The sequence below is a fragment of the Oncorhynchus nerka genome, linkage group LG1, assembly GCF_034236695.1.
Source record: "Oncorhynchus nerka isolate Pitt River linkage group LG1, Oner_Uvic_2.0, whole genome shotgun sequence".
In the NCBI taxonomy this organism is placed as follows: domain Eukaryota; kingdom Metazoa; phylum Chordata; class Actinopteri; order Salmoniformes; family Salmonidae; genus Oncorhynchus; species Oncorhynchus nerka.
In genome coordinates, this window is record NC_088396.1 from 32,902,978 (window position 1) to 32,928,341 (window position 25,364).

Here is a 25,364-nt window from a genome sequence, read left to right on the forward strand (position 1 = left end):
TATTTTACAACAATGAGTGTTAATTCAACATTTAATTGTAATGTTCAGAGTGTAGGCCCTTAACATTAAATGGGCGGCAGGTAGCCTAGTGGTTAGAGCGTTGGACTAGTAACCGAAAGGTTGAAAGATGGAATCCTTGAGCTGACAAGGTAAAAATCTGTTGTTCTACCCCTGAACAAGGCAGTTAACCCACTTTTCCTAGGCTGTTGTTGAAAATAAGAATTTGTTCTTAACTGACTTGCAGTTAAACATAAAACAATTTATGATGACATATTCACTAAGGATCTCATTTGGTGAAGGCTATTGGACTGAAAATGGATGAATGCAACAACTATGTCTCTGTCACTAACAGATACAGTCATGGATAGTGCTGTAACTCTACAATTCACTTGACAGAATAGACACTGGGGTATTAAATAAATATATAAATATATATTCTTTACACTAAGCAGTGTGTTAATTTAACACTTTCCAATGTCTATAGGGGTCCACACTTTAAGTGCTAATTTAACACTCAGTGTTGATTTAATACTGGATAATTTGCTATGTAGCTCTCGGGTGTGTTTGTGTGGGAGACAGACATTCAGTTGACAAGTAAGGGATTAAGTGGATGGTCAGAAAGAAGCATGGTACTTTTGTGTGTCTTATCATTTCACTTGCTGAAGATTCTGATAGTTTGTTTGAGTCTATTATGTCAATGTGTGACTAAAACTCACAAGTGATTCTGTGTGTCTCTTTGTTTCAGCTATGGATTGGAGTCAGAGGTTGCAGCTCTTGCTCTTCTCACTCCTCTGTCTCACTGGCAACTCCAAGGCAGTAGGAGGTAAGTAGGATGAACTTTACCCACATAATTCATCAGCCATCAATCAATCAATCAATCAACCATGTTACGAGGACAGCTAGAAGTACTGATTGAATTAAACTGGATCAAGTTAACAGCCCTGTATCCGGAAACATGGTCCTTCACTTTGTCATGATTTAACTCTGACCTCTGGTGGGTGTTGATGGAATTATATCCTTTGATACAGCAACCTGGAAAATATTTGTGTGCATGTTTCTTGTGTTCTCAAAGGTATAGCACAGAGCAAATTCTCCTGTGTTAAAAAAAAACACTGTTTTAAAGTTCCTGAACAGTCATTCTGAAAAGTACTTTTTATGTCATGGCTACCTACCAGGAAGTTTAAAAAGACAGGCTGAGTGGGCGGTGAGATTATATGAATTAATTCGCCTTGACTGAGAGCTCTTTGAAACGCCTATGTCAAGTAACTTGGATGCAGTGAAAAGTTATACAGTAAAATCCTCTCAAGAACATTTGGTAACACAAAAAGCAACTCGAACACCATTGAAATTGCATCAACAATATCATTTAAAAATATATATACAGTTGAAGTCGGAAGTTTACATACACCTTAACCTTAGCCAGACTTAATGATGGTGTTGGAGTCGTGCCTGGCCGTGCAGTCATGAGTGAACAGGGAGTACAGGAGGGGACTGAGCACGCACCCCCGAGGAGCCCCCGTGTTGAAGATCGGCGTGGCGGATGTCTTGTTACATATATTGTTTAGCCAGGATCCAGTTGCAGGGGGAGGTGTTCAGTCCCTTGGTCTTTAGCTTAGTTATGAGCAATGAGGGCACTATGGTGTTGAACACTGAGCTGTAGTGAATGAATAGCATTCTCACATACAGCTGAAGTCGGAAGATTACATACACCTTAGCCAAATACATTTAAACTCAGTTTTTCACAATTCCTGACATTTAATCAGAGTAAAAATCCCATGTCTTAGGTCAGTTAGGATCACCACTTTACTTTAAGAATGTGAAATGTCAGAACAATAGAAGAGATAATGATTTATTTCAGCTTTTATTTCTTTCATCACATTACCAGTGGGTCAGAAGTTTACATACACTCAATTAGTATTTGATGGCATTGCCTTTAAATTGTTTAACTTGGGTCAAACGTTTAGGGTAGCCTTCCACAAGCTTCCCACAATAAGTTGGGTGAATTTTGACCCATTCCTCCTGACAGAACTGGTGTAACTGAGTCAGGTTTGTAGGCCTCCTTGCTCTCACACGCTTTTTCAGTTCTGCCCAAAAGTTTTCTATAGGACTGAGGTCAGTGCTTTGTGATGATCACTCCAATACCTTGACTTTGTTGTCCTTAAGCCATTTTGCCACAACTTTGGAAGTATGCTTGGGGTCATTGTCCATTTGGAATACCCATTTGCAACCAAGATTTACCTTCCTGACTGATGTCTTGAGATGTTGCTTCAATAAATCCACATAATTTTCCAACCTCATGATGCCATCTATTTTGTGAAGTGCACCAGTCCCTCCTGCAGCAAAGCACCCCTACAAATGATGCTGCCACCCCCGTGCTTCACGGTTGGGATGGTATTCTTCGGCTTACAAGCCTACCCCTTTTTCCTCCTAACATAACGATGGTCATTATGGCCAAACAGTTCTATTTTTGTTTCATCAGACCAGAGGACATTTCTCCAAAAAAGTACAATCTTTGTCTCCATGTGCAGTTGCAAACTGTAGTCTGGCTTTTTTATGGCGGTTTTGGAGCAGTGGCTTTTTCCTTGCTGAGCGGCCTTTCAGGTTAGGTCGATATAGGACTCATTTTACTGTGGATAAAGATACTTTTGTACCTGTTTCATCCAGCATCTTCCCAAGATCCTTTGCTGTTGTTCTGGGATTGATTTGTACTTTTTGCAACAGAACGCGTCTCCTTCCTGAGTGGTATGACGGCTGCGTGGTCCCATGGTGTTTATACTTGCATACTATTGTTTGTACAGATGAACGTAGTACCTTCAGGCATTTGGAAATTGCTCCCAACGATGAACCAGATTTGTGGAGGTCCACAATTTATTTTCTGATGTCTTGGCTGATTTCTTTTGATTTTCCCATGATGTCAAGCAAAGAGACACTGAGTTTGAAGGTAGGCCTTGAAATACATCCACAAATACACCTCCAATTGACTCAAATTATGTCAATTAGCCTATCAGAAGCTTCTAAAGCCATGGCATAATTTTCTGGAATTTTCCAAGCTCTTTAAAGGCACAGTCAACTTAGTGTATCTAAACTTCTGACCCACTGGCATTGTGATACAGTGAATTACAAGGGAAATGATCTGTAAACAATTGTTGGAAAAATGACTTGTGTCATGCACAAAGTAGATGCCCTAACCGACTAAAACTATAGTTTGTTAACAAGAATTTTGTGGAGTGGTTGAAAAACGAGTTTTAATGACTCCAACCTAAGTGTAAGTAAACTTCCGACTTCAGCTGTAGGTGTTCCTTTTGTCCAGGTGGGAAAGGGCAGTGTGGAGTGTAATAGAGATTGCATTATCTGTGGATTTGTTAGGGTGATATGCAAATTGGAGTGGGTCTAGGGCCATGACCAGCCTTTCAAAGCACTTCATGGCTACAGACGTGAGTGCCACGGGTCGGTAGTCATTTAGGCAGGTTACCTTAGTGTTCTTGGGCACAGGGACTATAGTGGTCTGCTTGAAACATTTTGGTATTACAGACTCAGACAGGGAGAGGTTGAAAATGTCAGTGAAGACACTTCCTAGTTGGTCAGTGCATGCTTGGAGTACACGTCCTGGTAATCCGTTGCCTACTCCTTTTGGATAAATAAACATTGTAAGACTCCAACCATCTGCCTCCTGTGTCAGCATCTGGGTCTCGCCTTGTGTCACGATAAGAAATTTATACAATAATTTAAATTTAAAAACTCTTAAGTGTTGAGTCAAGTGTAATTTTTTGTATCAGCTCATAAACTATGTGCCATGGAATTGGAACATCGAAAATCTCCTCCCATTTATATTGCAGCCTGTATGGTGCATCTGTCAACATTTTTGTCAATTCCTTTCAGCCAATTTGTATCTTTAATATATGGCGGGCAAACAAGTTCCCTACCTTCTCCCTTTTCCACTTGCCTCCTCCAACTGCTGCAATCAGTTGGTTGTTAATTTGGATTGAGCAGATATTCCCATATATTTTCGATAACTGCATTTGTGATATAACTCCTCAATTTCTACTCATAATATCATTAATAAATATAATACCTTTTTTTTTTTTTCATAAATAATGTTTTATATTCATCAGTATATTTGAGTTTAACCATAACATTTGTTGTAATATATGTTCTATCTTTTCTGGAGGATAAAACTGAAATTGTAACCAGCTTTATATGGCTTGCTTAAGAAAGGGTGATACTTTAAAGAAAATGTCATTTTCAATTACTCTGAAATGTGAAGTTCTAATCTTTATGACGGAAAAAAAGCATTTTTTTTTAACAAAGGATGAACTTTACTTAACAATCTACTGGAGAACCATTTGGGTTTAAGTATATCTTATGTATGAGTGAAGCTTTAAGTGAGAGGTTTAAAGCTTTAATATTTAATCATTTTAGCCCCCAAAAATAATTTATTATATAAATAGGCACGTTTAATTTGGTCTGGTTTAGCATTCTAAATCAAATGAAATATTCTTTGCTCATATGATTTTAAAACAAATCATCTGGAGTTGGCAATGCCATTAGTAAGTAAGTAAACTGTGACCAAAGAGTTCATCAATGTCATTTTTTCATAAATACACAAGCATACCTCTCCATGGTTACAAAATCGTATCTATTTTTGCTAACTTTCTATTGAAATTAATTGAGGTAAGTTCATTTATATTTTTTGAGATGTGAATACCAAGTATGTCTACTTCACCATCAAACCATTTTATTGGTAAACTACAAGGTAGTGTAAACACTGTCTTTTTTAATGATTCAATACGTAATATGGTACACTTGTCATAATTAGGTTTTAATCCAGAGAGGCTAGAAAAGTGATCAAAATCTTCAATCAGACTGTGCAGAGATCCAGATTGCGGATTTAAGAAAAAACTAGAGTCATCTTACAAAATATCATTTTGTGAATCATGGATAACCATCATTTGTAACGAGTTTCTGTAAATTATTTTTGGTAGAATTTCTGTGTTGAAGATTCAAAAATGCATCTTTCCCCATTTTCCATCCAATTCGCTTTATTTTTGTAATACATTACACTTGATCGTTCTTGAATAAGTACCTCCATTTCTTTTTGTTTTTCCTCTAACCTATTTTGTGTCTCTATAGTACAGTTTCCATTACCATCTACCTGCTCTGTTACTTCCTCTATTTCCTTTATTAGTCTAATCTCTTTTGACCTAAACCTAAACTGTTTTAATGGCGTGTATTGTATTGAATGGCCTCTAAAAGTACATTTGAAAGTGTCCCATACAATAAGAGGATCTGCTGTACCTATGTTGTACAAAAAAGTAAATGATTAATTATTTTGTCTTAGTTAAGAACAAATTGTCATCCAATAGGCTTTGATTAAATTTCCAATATCCCCGTCCACGTTGAAATTCTGTAAGAGTTTTATGGAGGCCAATTAGATGGTGGTACGATCGTATTGTCTCATATTAATACTTTTTAAACTTTTGATGCCAACAGGAACGAGACTAGGAAGTAATCAAGATGGATAGCTTGATAAAGCCTCCTCCATGTATATCTCTCTAGGTCTGGGTTTTTAAACCTCCATATATCCACTAGTTCTAATGTATCCATGAACTTTGTAAGCTCCTTAAGTGCTTGAGAGTGATAGTTTGTAGAATGATTTCTGTTTGTAGAATGAGATCTGTTTTTGGTCCAATAGCATATTTAAAAGATCAAAATTTGTATTAATTAGTATAATCACCCCTTTTGAGTTATTTTGACTATGACGAAAATATATTTCTACCTCCCAGTCCCTTTTCCACCCAACCTCATCTATATTTGTAGAATGAGTTTCCTGTAAACAATAGATATTATATTGTTTCTCTTTTAGCCATGTAAAAATTGATATTATTTTTATGATCTGCTAAGCCATTACAATTATAACTTGCTATACTTATTTCCCCACTTACCGTAATGATACCCAAGTTTCAATTATACTTACCACAACCAATGTTTGTAATCTTACCATTATAAAGCACTGTGATTATTAAGTGTCCATATAGCCGTACCATAATAATGTGCACTGTTTAGCATACTGTAGCTGCAACTTTGTAAATCTCCAATTGTCCTAATATTCTACCAACTAAAACCTCCCCCCATATCTAGGTCTGTTGTCACTAAGACCATCAGACCATCTCCCTGACTCAGGACGCAAAGGTGCGTCATAAGGCAAACCCTTGGCCGCCAATTGGTGTTGGTCAGAGGGAAAAAATGTGCAGTCCCATGATAACATAATTATCTATGAGGATGCATAAGAGAACTAACCAAATAACATGGAAAACAGTCAGGAAAAAATATGTATAGTAACAATAATAGATTTTTTTATTTATTTCACCTTTATTTAACCAGGTAGGCTAGTTGAGAACAAGTTCTCATTTGCAACTGCGACCTGGCCAAGATAAAGCATAGCAGTGTGAACAGACAACACAGAGTTACACATGGAGTAAACAATTAACGAGTCAATAACACAGTAGAAAAAAAAGAGAGTCTATATACATTGTGTGCAAAAGGCATGAGGAGGTAGGCGAATAATTACAATTTTGCAGATTAACACTGGAGTGATAAATGATCAGATGGTCATGTACAGGTAGAGATATTGGTGTGCAAAAGAGCAGAAAATTAAATAAATAAAAACAGTATGGGGATGAGGTAGGTAAAAATGGGTGGGCTATTTACCGATAGACTATGTACAGCTGCAGCGATCGGTTGGCTGCTCAGATAGCAGATGTTTGAAGTTGGTGAGGGAGATAAAAGTCTCCAACTTCAGCGATTTTTGCAATTCGTTCCAGTCACAGGCAGCAGAGAACTGGAACGAAAGGCGGCCAAATGAGGTGTTGGCTTTAGGGATGATCAGTGAGATACACCTGCTGGAGCGCGTGCTACGGGTGGGTGTTGCCATCGTGACCAGTGAACTGAGATAAGGCGGAGCTTTACCTAGCATGGACTTGTAGATGACCTGGAGCTGATTGTGCTGTTATAAATAATAACAGCACAATCTTATACATGCATGCTCATAAGTCCTAGCAAGGTTATAAGTAAGTCAGCCCAGTCTGCTCAGTTTATTGGATTCAATTGTTCGTTAAATGTATTTATTTTTTTATGAAAAAAAGAAGAGAAAACAACCAAAATATATCGCAAGATCAGTCCCTTTTTTAAAATGTTCATTACATACAAGACATATTTCATGCAGTCCTCATTATATCCTGTTGTATTCCGACAACAGGTATAATGTCTTACCATCGGCTGCTGTTCTATCCTGCTGATACAGTGTAAAACCTGCCGTCTGTATGTTGTTCATGTCGTCGTTCAGCCACGACTCAGTGAAACATAAGATATTACAGTTTTTAATGTCCCGTTGGTAGTTTGATCTTGCTCGTAGGTCATCGATTTTGTTTTTACAATGATTGCATGTTCACCAATAGAACGGATGGCAGTGGGGGTTTATTCGCTCACCTACGAATTCTTAGCTGGCAGCCAAACCTCTGCCCCCTTCTCTTCACGCAAATGATGGGGATTTGGGCCTGTTCCCGGGAAAGCAGTATATCCTTCTAGTCGGACTCTTTAAAGGAAAAAGCTTCTACCAGTTCGTGGTGAGTAATCGCTGTTCTGATGTCCAGAAGTTATTTTCGGTCATAAGAGACAGTAGCAGCAACATTATGTACAAAATAAGTTACAAAATAAGTTACAAACAACGCAAAAAAATGAACAAAATAACACAGTTGGTTAGGAGCACGTAAAACATCAGCCATCCTCTCCGGCGCCATTCCACAGTACACATTGAGATCCTAAGTGAAGGCTATCATAAAAAATATATATATTTATCATAATACCATACGTCTTTAATAAGACCTTATTTTGAGGGCCTAGTTTTACTCTAATACAGGGGCCTGAAACACATACACATCACTTTGAACCAAAACTATGTTGATTATTACTTCCCAGCATTCTCTATTACAAGTTGACATTTTAGAATTGTTTGTTACAATATCTATGTTTGTGCACATACATTGATTGACTGATTTATCGTATACTACACAAAGATAAACTACATACATTTTTCTAAACTAATCCAATCACTTAGTTCAAATCAGTTAGTTCCTAATGTTCCTAACCCTGACAGTCATTCTGAATGCAGGTTGCAGGTGAATTCATTTTCCAACAGTTGGATCTCCACCCACTGATTGGATTTCAATAGGAATTACACATCACCTTGTAAGACAGCATAATGTGACTTGCAGGCCTGAGGTGGTCCTTGTATTACTGTACACTCTCAGAATAAAAGGTTTAGATTTGTTGCTAAAGGGGTACACACACTTATTTGTCTTTGTGTAGCATAAGATTAATCAATCAATCAATGTACTTGCACAAACATAGATATTGTCATAGATATTGACTCTCTCCTTGCTGAGTATCTAAGGCCTTGGATAATCTTGGCAAATAGATGACAGACAGCCAGAGACCCACCCTCTCTCCCACAGGAGAGGAGTGGGGGGCTGGGCAGGTTTTCTGACACTTTCACACCCCGTCTAAATAAGGCAGGAGGGGAAACTCTCCCTCTGGCTCCCGCCTTATCTCAGCTCACTGGTCACCATAGCAGCACCCACCCGTAGCACACACTCCAGCAGGTGTATTTCACTGGTCATCCCCAAAGCCAACTCCTCCTTTGGCCGCCTTTCCTTCCAGTTCTCTGCTGCCAATGACTGGAACGAATTGCAAAAATCACTGAAGCTGGAGTGTTATATCTCCCTCACTAACTTTATGCATCAGCTGTCAGAGCAGCTTACCGATCATTGCACCTGTATAGCCCACCCAACTACCTCATCCCCATATTATATATTTTTTTACACCTCAGTATCTCTACTTGCACATTCATCTTCTGCACATATGTCACTCCAGTGTTTAATAGATCAATTGTAATTATTCCACCACTATGTATAAAAAAAAATATATATATTGTATTATTGACTGTATGTTTGTTTATTCCAGGTGTAACTCTGTGTTGTTTGTTTCACACTGCTTTTGCTTTATCTTGGCCAGGTCGCAGTTGTAAAGGAGAACTTGTTCTCAACTGGCCTACCTGGTTAAATAAAGGTGAAATAAAAATATACAGTGGGGAGAACAAGTATTTGATACACTGCCGATATTGCAGGTTTTCCTACTTACAAAGCAGGTAGAGGTCTGTAATTTTTATCATAGGTACACTTCAACTGTGAGAGACGGAATCTAAAACAAAAATCCAGAAAATCACATTGTATGATTTTTAAGTAATTCATTTGCATTTTATTGCATGACATAAGTATTTGATCACCTACCAACCAGTAAGAATTCCGGCTCTTACAGACCTGTTAGTTTTTCTTTAAGAAGCCCTCCTGTTCTCCACTCATTACCTGTATTAACTGCACCTGTTTGAACTCGTTACCTGTATAAAAGACACCTGTCTACACACTCAATCAAACAGACTCCAACCTCTCCACAATGGCCAAGACTAGAGAGCTGTGTAAGGACATCAGGGATAAAATTGTAGACCTGCACAGGGCTAGGATGGGCTACAGGACAATAGGCAAGCAGCTTGGTGAGAAGGCAACAACTGTTGGCGCAATTATTAGAAAATGGAAGAAGTTCAAGATGACGGTCAATCACCCTCGGTCTGGGGCTCCATGCAAGATCTCACCTCGTGGGGCATCAATGATCATGAGGAAGGTGAGAGATCAGCCCAGAACTACACGGCAGGACCTGGTCAATGACCTGAAGAGAGCTGGGACCACAGTCTCAAAGAAAACCATTAGTAACACACTACGCCGTCATGGATTAAAATCCTGCAGTGCACGCAAGGTCCCCCTGCTCAAGCCAGCGCATGTCCAGGCCTGTCTGAAGTTTGCCAATGACCATCTGGATGATCCAGAGGAGGAATGGTAGAAGGTCATGTGGTCTGATGAGACAAAAATAGAGCTTTTTGGTCTAAACTCCACTCGCCGTGTTTGGAGGAAGAAGAAGGATGAGTACAACCCCAAGAACACCATCCCAACCGTGAAGCATGGAGGTGGAAACATCATTCTTTGGGGATGCTTTTCTGCAAAGGGGACAGGACAACTGCACCGTATTGAGGGGAGGATGAATGGGGCCATGTATCGCGAGATCTTGGCCAACAACCTTCTTCCCTCAGTAAGAGCTTTGAAGATGGGTCGTGGCTGGGTCTTCCAGCATGACAACGACCCAAAACACACAGCCAGGGCAATTAAGGAGTGGCTCCGTAAGAAGCATCTCAAGGTCCTGGAGTGGCCTAGCCAGTCTCCAGACCTGAACCCAATAGAAAATCTTTGGAGGGAGCTGAAAGTCCGTATTGCCCAGCGACAGCCCCGAAACCTGAAGGATCTGGAGAAGGTCTGTATGGAGGAGTGGGCCAACATCCCTGCTGCAGTGTGTGCAAACCTGGTCAAGAACTACAGGAAACGTATGATCTCTGTAATTGCAAACAAAGGTTTCTGTACCAAATATTAAGTTCTGCTTTTCTGATGTATCAAATACTTATGTCATGCAATAAAATGCAAATGAATTACTTAAAAATCATACAATGTGATTTTCTGGATTTTTGTTTTAGATTCCGTCTCTCACAGTTGAAGTGTACCTATGATAAAAATTACAGACCTCTACATGCTTTGTAAGTAGGAAAACCTGCAAAATTGGCAGTGTATCAAATACTTGTTCTCCCCACTGTATACAGTGGGGCAAAAAAGTATTTAGTCAGCCACCAATTGTGCAAGTTCTCCCACTTAAAAATATGAGAGAGGCCTGTAATTTTCATCGTAGGTACACTTCAACTATGACAGACAAAATTAGAAAAAAGAAAAAAAAATCCAGAAAATCACATTGTAGGATTTTTAATGAATTTATTTGCAAATTATGGTGGAAAATAAGTATTAAGATTGTAATTCCTTTGTTACAGAGACATTTTGCGCCCAAAAACTCCAACAGACAAAAAATAAACTTTGGAACAATATTCATAAGATAGGAATGTTAAGAATGGCACGTGGGGATCTAAAGAATAATCCTGTCATATTGTTTATTCTTTTGTGACCTCATGGATGGGATAACGAAATAACTGTAGCTTGGAAAGTGTACATATTTTATCTGTATAGTTTCCATCCCATAGGATGTCAATACAATATGAAGAACAATGAAACTATTTTTGAAAAGATAGAAATATGATTTTAGTCACATTAACTAAACCACGCCCCTAATGAGGTCAGAAGAGCGTGTCAGTGTGATGGAACCACCTTTCCGACCAGAGTGCTTAAAAAGACTCGCTAAGAATGAACATATTCAGACCAGAAAGTGTGGAGCGGTGGCTACACTGCTGAAAATGGTGAGACCAGTACATTGCTGGGTTACTACTGGCGTGTAAAGTGGTCGGGAGCTGAACACTGAATAATAAATCATTGAGACCAGCAGACGAACGGAGATGGACGTTACAAATGGTTGAAACTACCAGACCAGCCGACGGGAATCGCGAGCTGGACGTTATGAAATGGTTGGAAACTCTGAAAACCAACACTAAGTGAGAAGATAACCTCCACTACGAGACCATAAACATTCAGTTTGCAGCTGTGCATGTAAAAGTGGACCTAGAACTTTTACTAAAGACACGAGGTGGGAAGGAAAACATTCCATCTCATACAATCGTTGGTGCATCTAAAGTATCTGGCCTAACAAACACTTCACTACCAGAGAAGCTCTACAAAGAAGAAGGACATTGTGACCTCTTGTGGACAAGCCGGGCCTTAGACCGAATGGGACACTAAAGACAACGACCCCGTTTCCCATAGAATGATCAATCGAGTCCAACAGAGATAGACGACGAACAAAGACATCTACACATAAATACATTGCGTTCCTTACCCAAATGAGAGGTGGTTCTTGAGCAAAGTATTATTATTAATTTGAAGGTAGTTTACAAATGTACGATAAGTTTGACTCTCTTTGTCTCTCCCTCTCTTTATCTACCCCTCCCTCTGCATATGTGTAACAAGCCGTCATATCTTGTCAGTCCACTAGGGATTTTTTATCTCATGTAAGTGTGTATGTATGGATTCTGTGTTATTATTTAGTTAGTTAGTAAATAAATAATTAAGCCAATTTGCATAATGCTGATTCGTGAGGTTAGGGTTCTTTCAGATATCAAGGAGTATGCAACATTCAGAATGGTACTGCTATGAGGTAATGGTTACTAAGTGACTGTTATCGATATATTATTCATATATATATCTTTGAGTTTATTTCAGGAGATGCTATCATGTTAAACAACTTCTTCTGTGGTGTCCCAAATTCATAACGAGTTAATTGTTACATGATTATTTTAAATCGAATAACAATTTAACATAGTTTGTTCATTCGATAAATAACAGTCATCACATTAATGATAGTCAAGTCACAACAATATTGAAACAAAAAATAAAATAAAAAAAGAATCCTGAAATAGAGCATGCTGGGAAATATGATGATGAGCATGGTTTTAGTTCAAAGTGGCGTGTATGAGTTTCAGGCCCCTGTATTAGGTTAAAACTATGCCTGCAAACTAAGGCGTTATGAAACATAATTTTTTATGACAACATATTCACTTCAGATCTCACTTTTTGAAATCCTAAGGAACAAAAATGGACGAATACAGTAATAATTTCTCTGTCACTAACAAATACAGTCATGGGTGGTAACTCTACAATTTGCTCGAAAGGCAAGACACTGTGGAAAATATTTGAATAAGGCTTTACACTAAATGGTCTGTTAATTTAACACTGTTTTGGTGTCTATACGGGTCCACAGACTCAACAATTTCAGTATTGATTTAACACCATCAGTGTTAAAAAAAAATGAACATTTGTTGTGAAGAGATATATTTTGAAAGGACCCTCTCTGTAAAAACTCTGTCTATGCATGCTACATGACACGCGTAATAATTGCATACTTTTTGGTGTGCATAATTTCCCCAACATATTCTGTTCTTTAAGAGGTGGCCTCATTAACCCCTCTGGGATATGTGGGACGGTAGCGTCCCACTTGGCCAAAAGCCAGAGAAAATGCAGAGTGCCAAATTCAAATAAATTCCTATAAAAATCAATCTTTCATGAAATCACACATGTAAGATACCAAATTAAAGCTACACGTGTTGTGAATCCAGCCAACATGTCAGATTTCAAAAAGGCTTTTCGGCAAAAGCAAACGAGGCCATTAGCACCTCCATAAACAAAAGAGAGAAAACATTTCAACCCTGCAGGCGCGACACAAAATGCAGAAATAAAAATATAAATCATGCCTTTGACGAGCTTCTTCTGTTGGCACTCCAATATGTCCCATAAACATCACAAATGGTCCTTTATTTCGATTAATTCCGTCCATATATATCCAAAATGTCCATTTAATTGGCGCGTTAGATCCAGAAAAACACCGGTTCCAACTTGCGCAACGTGACTACAAAATATCTCAAAAGTTACCTGTAAACTTTGCCAAAACATTTCAAACTACTTTTGTAATACAACTTTAGGTATTTTCTAAAGTAAATAATCGATCAAATTGAAGACGAGATGATCTACATTTACATTTAAGTCATTTAGCAGATCTGTGTTCAATACAGGAAGAAAATAAACTGAAGCATGCTTTCTGGTCATGCGCCTCTATCAAACAGTACACATGAAGTGAACCTCGTTCAAGATGGCTGTACTTCTTCATTACACAAAGGAATAACCTCAACCAATTTCTAAAGACTGGTGACATCCAGTGGAAGCGGTAGGAACTGCAAGCAAGACCCTTAGAAATCTGTATTCCCAATGAAAACCCATTGAAAAGAGGGCGACCTCAAAAAAAGAATCTGAATGGTTTGTCCTCGGGGTTTCGCTTCTGCTACATAAGTTCTGTTATACTCACAGACATGATTCAAACAGTTTTAGAAATTTCAGAGTGCTTTTTATCCATATCTACTAATAATATGCATATCATATCTTCTGGGGATGAGTAGCAGGCAGTTGAATATGGGCATGCTTTTCATCCAAAATTCCAATATCCTAGAAAAGTTAAATAAGATGGTGGTCCTCAAACAGTCCCTGTACTGCATGTTTGTCTTTACTCTATAGACTCTTTGTTTGCAGAGCTATGTGAGGACAAAGGACGAGAGACTGAGTGGGTCTTTTCAGTTTCCGGTAATGCTGCCATGTTGACATCCACCCTGTTGGACCTCAACGTGTCTGACAACCGCAGTATCCCCTATAACATCTCATGGTATTACCTAAGGACTGGGACAGAGCTGACCAGGGAGACAGGAAAGACTCTGGTGCGGGGGAAGACACTCTGGATTTTTAACATCACGATGGAAGATGCTGGAGACTATGAGTGTGTTGTGAGGTAGGGGCTATACATTTGTCTGCTGTGTGTGTGTATATGTGTGTGTATATGAGTGTGTGGTGTAAATCTTTCCTGTTACCTTTAATAACAGACTACCATCTGAGTGCTACAAGAAGGTTGCCTTACTGATTGTGAACCACACCAACCCAGAAGAATGCGGTCGACCAGAAAAGGCCCAACAGGTCCTGACCAACACAGCCACCTCTTTCCTGAACTGCCCATTGAGTGAGCATATCAGGGAAGTAGACAACTACTCCATCCAGTGGTACAAGGTGAGTCCAATGGGGTAAACAGACAGTGCAGTGCAATAGGAGAGTGTTGAGAGGGGACGCCTGACAGCAGGGGCGGACTAGCCATCTGGCATTTTGAGAAAATGGTGGATGGGCTGGTCCATTTTTAGCCCCATGGAATTGTCTAACTAGTTTTTTTTGTACAAAAATACAATTATCTGGCTAATAATTGGGGCCACAATGACAAAAACTGGCCTTTTGGGGGCCTCAAGGAAAGAAAATGGGCCAATGTCGGGCCTCAAGGGAAAAATGGTCCGGTGAGTCAGAAACGCCCGGGCGGATTTCTGGTCCCAGTCTGCCCTTTCCTGACAGTGCTGGAAAGTCTGTTTGAACTCTTTCGTTTCAGCTATCCAGTCAGTCTCTATGTATGCTTAATTTGTGTTAAAACTATAGGAATGTAGGGTTATTACTACTAGTGAAAACTTATGACTACATTTGAGACAATGTTCCAACAGACACAGTACTGCACATACCCTTTACATTGTTCATTGCTCTCACATATTGTACTGCATTGAATTGTTCTGAGAGTAGTTCTTCTAAGGTAAGACATCAGAACTTATCTGTAATTGTATATTCATTTTGTACTACTAGCCATATTCCATTACCACTACCTTTCAGTGTGCATTTCTATTTTAACCCTGTCAGGGCTGTGAACCCATTGTGGAAGATGATCCCTTGTGGAACAGGTTTAGTTATGTCAGTCACAGTGCTGTGGAGTTACTCCGAGTAGAAGTGGTCACCCTTGAGGATCATGCGTTCTACACCTGCACCATGACCTTTAACTTGGAAGGGTTCAGCGGCAGGATCTCAGAGACCATCAACAGTATGGTGGACGGTGAGTATTGTTGGCACAGCTCATAAAAGTTGTCCCTAACCACAGATCTAGGAACAGATTATTACCATATACCCCCAATCCTTACCACAGCCATTACAGAGACAGTAACTTCAGAAAGTATTCACACACGTTGACCTTTTCCACAACTTGTGTTGCAAAGTGGGATTAAAATAGATTTAATTGTCATTTTTTTGTCAAGAATCTACATAAGTATTCAACTCCCTGAGTCAATACAAGTTAGAATCACCTTTTTTGCGATTATAGCTGTGAGTCTATCTGGGTAAGTCTCTAAGAGCTTTCCACCCCTGGATTGTGCAACATTTCCCCATTATTCTTTTCAAAATGCTTTAAAATTGGTTGTTGATCATTGCTTGACAACCATTTTCAGGTCTTGCCATAGATTTTCAAGCAGATTTCATTCTAACCTGTAAATCGGTCACTCAGGAACATTCACAGTTTTCTTTGTTAGCAACTTCAGTATAGATTTGTGTTTAAGGTTATTGACCTGCTGAATGGTGAATTCATCTCCTAGTGCCTGTTGGAAAGCAGACGGAACCAGGTTTTAGTCCACAATTTTGCCTGTGTTTAGCTGAATTCCGTTTCTTTTTATAATAAAAAACTCCCCAGTCCTTAACGACAGGCATACCCATAACATGATGCAGCGACCACTGTGTTTGAAAATAGGGAAAGTGGTAGTCAGTAATGTGTTGCATTGGATTTTCCACAAACATAACACTTCGTATTCAGAACAAGAAGTGAATTGCTTTGCCACATGTTTTGCAGTATTACTTTAGTGCCTTGTCGCAATCAGGATGCATGTTTTAGAATATTTTTTATTCTGTATAGGCTTCCTTCATGAGCCCTGTCAATCAGGTTAGTATTGTGGAGTAACTATAATGTTGTTGATCCATCCTCAGTTTCTTCCTATCACATCCATTAAAGTCCATAACTGTTTTAAAGTCACCATTGGCATCATGGCGAAATCCCTAAGCGGTTTCCTTCCTCTCCGACAACCTGTATCTTTGCAGTGAGTGTAATTAATTTTACTCCTGAACTTATTTCACCATGCTCAAAGGGATATTCAATGCCTGCTTTATTTTTTTACCCATCTACCAATAGTTGCCCTTCTTTGCGAGGCATTGGAAAACTTCCCTGGTCTTTGTGGTTGAATCTGTGTTTGAAATGCACTACTCGACTGAGGGACCTGTAACGGCTGTCGTGGGTTGAAGAAGGTGAAGAGGACTAAAGTGCAGAGTGGTACGTGTTCATGTGTAATGGATTTCCTCCTCTTCGGAAGAAGAGGAGAGGCGAAAAGGATCAGAGGACCAATATGCGGCGGGGTAAGTGTCCATGGTTCTTTTAATACGTAAATGTACACATGAACAACTGAATACAAAAACAAGAAAACGTGAAAACCCAAAACAGTCCTATCTCGTGCAACTACAGAGACAGGAACAATCACCCACCAACACACAGTGAAACCCATGACACCTGCCTCTGATTGAGAACCATACTAGGCCGAAACATAGAAATACCCAAATCATAGAAAAACAAACATAGACTGCCCACCCCAACTCACGCCCTGACCATACTAAATAATGACAAAAAAGGAAATAAAGGTCAGAACGTGATATCATGATGTATATTTATTTTAACTCAGAACACTACGACCAAAATAACAAAAATAGACCAACACGGAACAGTTCTGTCTGGTGCAGACACAGAGACAGAAAACAACTACCCACAACTCAAGGGCGAAACCAGGCTGCCTAAGTATGATTCTCAATCAGAGACAACAATTGGGAACCATACCAGGCCAAATACATAGAAATACAAACATAGAATGCCCACCCCAACTCACGCCCTGAACAACCTAAAACAGAGACATACAAAAGGAACTAAGGTCAGGACGTGACAGTACCCCCCCCCCCCCCAAAGGTGCGGACTCCGGCCGCAAAACCTAAACCCATAGGGGAGGGTCTGGGTGGGCATCTGTCCGCGGTGGCGGCTCTGGCGTGGGACGTGGACCCCACTCCACCTTAGTCTCGGCCCACTTAGGTGGCGCCTTTGGAGCGGCGACCCTCGCCGCTGATCCCGGACTGGAGACCCTTTCAGCGGGCCCCAAATAGACGGGCGGCTCTGGCAGCGACGGGCGGCTCTGGCAGCGACGGAGCGACGGGCGGCTCTGGCAGCGACGGGCGGCTCTGGCAGCGACGGGCGGCTCTGGCAGCGACGGGCGACTCTGGCAGCTCCTGAATGACGGGCGACTCTGGCAGCTCCTGAATGACGGGCGGCTCTGGCAGCTCCTGACTGACTGGCGGCTCTGGCAGCTCCTGACTGACGGGCGGCTCTGGAAGCGCTGGACAGGAGGGAGCACCTGGAGGGAGGAGACGGAGAGACAGCCTGGTGCGTGGGGCTGCCACAGGAGGCCTGGTGCGTGGAGGAGGCACCAGATAGACCGGACCGTGGAGGCGCACTGGTCTTGAGCACCGAGCCTGCACAACCTGTCCTGGCTGGATACTACCTGTAGCCCGGCAAGTGCGGCGGGGTGGAACAGACCGCACTGGGCTGTGCTGGCGAACCGGGGACACCGTGCGTGGGGCTGGTGCCATATAATCCGGGCCGAGGAGAGGCACTGGAGACCAGATGCGCTGACCCGGCTTCATTACTCCTGGCTCGATGCCCATTCTAGCCAGGCCGATACGAGGAGCTGCGATGTAGCGCACCGGGCAATGCCTGTGCACTGGGGGCACCGTGCGCCTTACGGCATAACACGGTGCCCGGTCAACCTCTCTCCACGGTAAGCACAGGGAGTTGGCTCAGGTCTCCTACCTGACTTCGCCACACTCCCCGTGTGCCGCCCCCGAAGACATTTTTTGGGGCTGCCTCTCGGGCTTCCTTGCCAGCCGTGTTCCCTCAAAGCGCTGGCTCACGTAACCTGCTGCCTCCGCTCTCCTGGCTGCCTCCACCTGTTCCCATGGGAGGCGATCCCTTCCAGCCAGGATCTCCTCACATGGGTAGGAACCCTTCCCGTCCAGAATGTCCTCCCATGTCCATGAGTCCATTCCACGCTGCTCCTGGTTACCACGCTGCTTGGTCCATTTTTGGTGGGTAGTTCTGTAACGGCTGTCGTGGGTTGAAGAAGGTGAAGAGGACCAAAGTGCAGTGTGGTACGTGTTCATGATGTATATTTATTTGAACTCAGAACACTACGACCAAAAAAACAAAAAGAAGACCAACACGAAACAGTTCTGTCTGGTACAGAGACAGAAAACAACTACCCACAACTCAAGGGCGCAACCAGGCTGCCTAAGTATGGTTCTCAATCAGAGACAACGATTGACAGCTGCATCTGATTGGGAATCATACCAGGCCAAACACATAGAACAAAACATAGAATGCCCACCCTAACTCACGCCCTGACCAACCTAAAACAGAGACATACAAAAGGAACTAAGGTCAGGACGTGACAGGACCTTACATGTAATTGTACTGTAGTGTATGTGTGGGGTACAACATGAGGTAGTCATTCAAACATCTATTAAAATGTATTATTATTGTTATTGCACACGGAGTGAGTCCATGCAACTTATTATGTGACTTGTTCAGAAAAATGTTACTCCTGAACTTAGTTATGCTTGCCATAACAAAGGCATTGAATACTTACACTAAAGACATTTCCGCTTTTCATTTTTTGTAACCATTTCGAAAAACATAATTCCACTTTGACATGATGGGGTATTGTGTGTAGGCCTGTGATACAATCATCTAAATGGAATCAATTTTAAATTCAAGCTGTAACACAACAAAATGTGTACAAAGTCAAGGGGTGTGAATACTTTCTGAAGGCATTGTATATGACCCTGAATCAGAGGTTATGATTTCATAGAGGCTGCTTTGAAACTTTGCTCTGTGAGAGCTTAGAAAGGGCAATTTTCAATAGAGTCATGTGACTGCATATTTCTGTCTGTCTATGATGTTTTGGAATCATTGTCATCATTTCAGTGGAGTATTGCCTGGAGCCCAAAGTGGTTGAACCTGCCAATGAGATCATCAAAGCAGATTTGGGTGAGTAAGCCACTATAGAACATGTACTGTATATGTGTGTGCATATCTTTGTGTGTGTGTGTGTGTGCGTGAGTTTGTACAGTTCTTTTAATTCATGATGCAAATAAAGAATTCAATGTTTGTCGCCTAGGTTCTTCCATCAGTAAGATGTGTCGGGTGTTTGTCCCGAGTGTGGGGAATAAACATTGTGCAAATTTGAATTGGATAGCGCGAGATAACTCAATTTCCAAAATTGTCTCAGAGCGCGTCTTTCAGGAATCACAAAGGTAGGTTGAGACAACACAACAGCATCACAATACACACTAAGAATTCTACAAATGTGTTGCTTTTCAACAATTTTCATGTAGACTTGATTGTGTGTTTTGGATCATTGTCTTGCTGCATGATCCAGCTGCACCTTAGCTTCAACTCACAGACGGATGGTATGACACTCTCCTGTAGAATTCTCTGATATCGAGCAGAATACAAGTCAAGTCGTCCAGGTCCCGAGGCATACCCAAACCATCTAAATACCATCACCATGCTTGCCCGTTGGTATTAAATTAAATGTTATTTGTCACGTACCGAATACAACAGTGAAATGCTTACTTACAAGTCATTAACCAACAATGCCATTTTAAGAAAAATAAATGTTAAGAAAGTATTTACTAAAATAAACTGATGTAAAAAATAAATTAAAAATGTATATTTTTAAAGAAGAAAAAAGAAAATAATGCAAATAATTTCATTAGCTGTTCAGGAGTCTTATGGCTTGGGGTAGAAGCTGTTCAGGAGTCTTTTGGACCTAGACTTGGCACCCCGGTACCGTTGCCGTGCGGTAGCAGAGAGAACAGTCTATGACTTTGGGCCTTCTTCTGACACTGCCAAGTATATAGGTCCTGGATGGCAGGAAGCTTGGCCCCAGTGATGTACTGGGCTGTACGCACAACCCTCTGCAATGCCTTGCAGTCGGAGGCTAAGCAGTTCCCATACCAGGTGGTGATGCAACCAGTGCTCTCGATGGTGTAGCTACTACTGTGTAATGCAGTGTTTGCTGCATTGTTCTATTGTATAGTATCTAAACTGTTGGTATCGTATCAGGTATACCACTAAGATTAAGATAGGATCCATATCCCTGAATACATAGTGCTTGCTTTGAAACTTCAGAACATCAAATCAAATTGTATTTGTCACAAGCTCCGAATACAACAACCTTACCGTGAAATGCTTACTTACAAGCCCTTAAAGCCCTTAACCGACAATGCAGTTCAAGAAATAGAGTTATATTTTCTAAATCAACTGAAGTAAAAAATGTAATGAAAAGTAACACAATAAAATAACAATAACGAGGCTATATACAGGGGGTACCAGTACTGAGTTAATGTGCAGGGGTACAGGTTAGTCAAGGTTATTTGTACATGTAGGTACAGTAGGAGTAAAGTGACTATACATAGATAATAAACAGAGGGTACCAGCAGTGTAAAAACAAAGTGTGTGTGGGGGGGGTCAATGTAGATGGTCCAGGTGGGCATTTGATTAATTGTTGAGCAGTCTTATGGCTTGGGGGTAGAAGCTGTTAAGAAGCCTTTTGGACATAGACATTGCTCATATTGAGGGAGATGTTGTTGTCCTGGCACCACACTGCCAGGTCTCTGACCTCCTCTCTATAGGCTATCTCATCATTGTCGGTGATCAGGCCTACCACTGTTGTGTCATCAGCAAACTTAATGATGGTGTTGGATTGTGTGTAGGTCATTCATCCGGCGCCGGAGTGAACAGGCAGTGGCTCGGGTGGTTGCTGCCCTTGATGATCTTTTTGGCCTTCCTGTGACATCAGGTGGTGTAGGTGTCCTGCAGGGCAGGTAGGTGTCCTGGAGGGCAGGTAGTTTACCCCCGGTGATGCGTTGTGCAGACCTCACTACCCTCTGGAAAGCCTTACGGTTATGGGCGGAGCAGTTGCCGTACCAGGCGGTGATACAGCCCGACAGGATGCTCTCGATTGTGCATCTGTAAAAGTTTGTGAGTGTTTTTGGTGACAAGCCGAATTTCTTCAGCCTCCTGAGGTTGAAGAGGCGCTGCTGCGCCTTCTTCACCACGCTGTCTGTGTGGGTGGACCATTTCAGTTTGTCCGTGATGTGTATGCCGAGGAACTTAAAACTTTCCACCTTCTCCACTACTGTCCCGTCGATGTGGATAGGGGGGTGCTCCCTCTGCTGTTTCCTGAAGTCCACGATTATCTCCTTCATTTTGTTGACGTTGAGTGTGAAGTTATTTTCCTGACACCACACTCCTAGGGCCCTCACCTCCTCCCTGTAGGCCATCTCGTCGTTGCTGGTAATCAAGCCTACCACTGTAGTGTCATCTGCAAACATGATGATTGAGTTGGAGGCTTGCATGGCCACGCAGTCGTGGGTGAACAGGGAGTACAGGAGGGGACTAAGCATGCACCCCTGAGGGGCCCCAGTGTTGAGGATCAGCGTGGCAGATGTGTTGTTGCCTACCCTTACCACCTGGGGGCGGCCCATCAGGAAGTCCAGGTTGCAGAGGGAGTTGTTTAGTCCCAGAGTCCTTAGCTTAGTAATAAGCTTTGTGGGCACTATAGTGTTGAATGCTGAGCTGTAGTCAATTATCAGCATTCTCACATAGGTGTTCCTTTTGTCCAGGTGGGAAAGGGCAGTGTGGAGTGCAATTGAGACAGCGTCATCTGTGGATCTGTTGAGGTGGTATGCGAATTGGAGTGGGTCTAGGGTTTCCGGGATGATGTTGTTGATGTGAGCCATGACCAGCCTTTCAAAGCACTTCACGGGTACCGACGTGAGTGCTACGGGGTGGTAATCATTTAGGCAGGTTGTTCTTCGCTTCCTTGGGCACAGGGACTGTGGTTGTCTGCTTGAAACATGTAGGTATTACAGACTCGGTCAGGGAGAGGTTGAAAATGTTAGTGAATGATGGTAGAAATTAGGCTAAACGGATTTAAGTTTGCCTGCATTAAAGTCCCCGGCCACTAGAGAGCCGTTTCTGGATTAGCATTTTCTTGTTTGCTTATGGCCTTATACAGCTTGTTGAGTGAGATCTTAGTGCCAGCATCAGTTTGTGGTGGTAATTAGATGGCTACGAAAAATATAGATGAAGATAGTGAGATCTACAGCTTATCATGAGGTACTCTACCTCAGGTGAGCAATACCTTAAGAATTCCTTAATATTAGACATCATACACCAGCTGTTACCAGCTGTGTACCTGTGGATGTATTTCAAGGCCGACCTTCAAACTCAGTGCCTCTTTTCTTGACATCATGGGAAAATCAAAAGGAAAAAGCCAAAACCTCAGAAACCTCATGTTAGACCTCCACAATTCTGGTCCAACGCCTGAAGGTACCATATTCATCTGTACAAATAATAGTATGCAAGTATAAACACCATGGGACCACGCAACCGTCATACCTCTCAGGAAGGAGACGCGTTCTGTCTGCTAGGGAAGAATGTACTTTGGTGCGAAACGTGCAAATTAATCTCAGAACTTCAGCAAAGGACCTTGAGGAAACAGGTACAAAAGTATCTATATCCACAGTAAAACAAGTCCTATATCGACATAACCTGTAAGGCCGCTCAGCAAGGAAGAATCCACTGCTTCAAAACCGCCATAAAAAAGCCAGACTAAGGTTTGCAACTGCACATGGGGACAAAGATCGTACTTTTTGGAGAAATGTCCTCTGGTCTGATGAAACAAAAATAGAACTGTTTGGCCATAATGACAATGGTTACGTTTGGAGGAAAAAGGGGGAGGCTTGCAATCCAAAGTACACCATCCCAACCGTGAAGCACGGGGGTGGCAGCATCATGTTGTTGGGGTGCTTTGCTGCAGGAGGGACTGGTGCACTTCACAAAATAGGTGACATCATGAGGTAAGAAAATTATGTGGATTTATTGAAGCAACATCTCAAGGCATCAGTCAGGAAGTTAAAGCTTGGTCGCAAATGGGTCTTCCAAACGGACAATGACCCCAAGCAAACTTCCAATGTTGTGGCAAAATGGCTTAAGGACAACAAAGTCAAGGTATTGGAGTGGCCATCACAAAGCCCTGACCTCAATCCTATAGAAAATTTGTGGGCAGAACTGAAAAAGCATGTGCGAGCAAGGAGGCCTACAAACCTGACTCAGTTACACCAGCTCTGTCAGGAGGAATGGGCCAAAATTCACCCAACTTATTGTGGGAAGCTTGTGGAGTACAACCTGAAATGTTTGACCCAAGTTAAACAATTTAAAGGCAATGCTACCAAATACTAATTGAGTGTATGTAAACATCTGACTCACTGGGAATGTGATGAAAGATATAAAAGTTGAACTAAATCATTCTCTCTACTATTATTCTGACATTTCACATTCTTAAAATAAAGTGGTGATCCTAACTGACCCAAGACAGGGAATGGATTGGATACCATAAAAACAGACACTAACAGGACAGAAATATCCTCCTATTTGTTAAGTATTAATTGGTAAGTATTAATATTTAACAAATCAGGTAAATATGTAATGTTTCTATCACAAGTGTTACCAGCCAAGCACACCAACACCATCACAGCTCCTCCTCCATGCTTCATGGTGGGAACCACACATGCAGAGATCATCCGTTCACCACTCAGCGTCACACAAAGACACGGCGCGGTTGGAACCAAAAATCTCAAATTTGGACCAAAGGACACATTTCCACCGGTCTAATGTCCATTGCTCATGTTTCTTTGCCCACACAAGTCTCTTCTTCTTATTTGTGTCCTTTAGTAGTGGTTTCTTTGCAGCAATTCGACCATGAATGCCTGATTCACGCAGTCTCCTATGAACAGTTGATGTTGAGATGTGTCTGTTACTTGACCTATGTGAAGCATTTATTTATGCTGCAATTTCTGAGTATGGTAAATCTAATGAACTTATCCTCTGCAGCAGAGGTATCTCTGGGTGTTCCTTTCCTGTGGTGGCCCTCGTGAGAGCCATTTTCATCGTGGCACTTGATGGTTTTTGCGACTGCAATTTAAGTGTTCTGACCTTCATTTCTTAAAGTAATGATGGACTGTCGTTTCTCTTTGTTTATTTGAGCTGTTCTTGACAGCCCTATTTGGTAAATTACCAAGTAGATATTATCTTCTGTATACTACCCCTACCTTGTCACAACACAATTGATTGGCTCAAACGCATTAAGAAGGAAAGAAATTCCACAAATTAACTATTAGCAAGGGACACCTGTTGATTGAAATACATTCCAGGTGGCTACTTTGAATAAGCAAAGGGTGGCTACTTTGAAGAATCTCAAATATATTTTGATTTGTTTTACACTTTTTTGGTTACTACATTATTCCATATGTGTTATTTCATATTTTTGATTTCATCACTTATTTCTACAATGTAGAAAATAATTCAATAAAGAAAAACCCTGGAATGAGTAGGTGTGTCCAAACATTTGACTGCAACTCATTATACAGTATGTTTCTTGTTGTGGAACACTGTATAGCCTATAGCTCAAAAACACTGTTAATGAAAAGGTTGCTTGTGAAGTCGAACAAGGGGATCAGAGGGATACAGGCCTATCAGGGTACAACGAGACATGCAGAGAGAGATGGGGTGATTTTAAACCTAACCCCAGCTTTAACCGTAACGTTAACCACACTTCTAACCTGATTTCTAACCCTAACCTTAAATTAAGATCAAAAAGCAAATTCAATGGTGGTAACTAGTGACAACCGTTATGGGCAGAGGCTCTGTTTCCGGGCGTGATTACGTCA

General features: G+C 41.3%; 1 protein-coding gene across 1 annotated transcript; it reads left to right on the forward strand.

Annotated features, from left to right (window-relative positions):
- Positions 1–749: 749 nt before the first annotated feature.
- On the forward strand, positions 750–21,078 carry LOC115129488 (interleukin-1 receptor type 2-like). The gene is made up of 7 exons (XM_065018238.1): positions 750–823; positions 14,169–14,421; positions 14,513–14,693; positions 15,357–15,546; positions 19,552–19,614; positions 19,745–19,880; positions 20,056–21,078. The coding sequence occupies exons 2-7, from the start codon at positions 14,231–14,233 to the stop codon at positions 20,063–20,065; spliced, it is 771 nt and encodes a 256-aa protein (XP_064874310.1). The 5' UTR covers positions 750–823; positions 14,169–14,230; the 3' UTR covers positions 20,066–21,078.
- Positions 21,079–25,364: the final 4,286 nt, after the last annotated feature.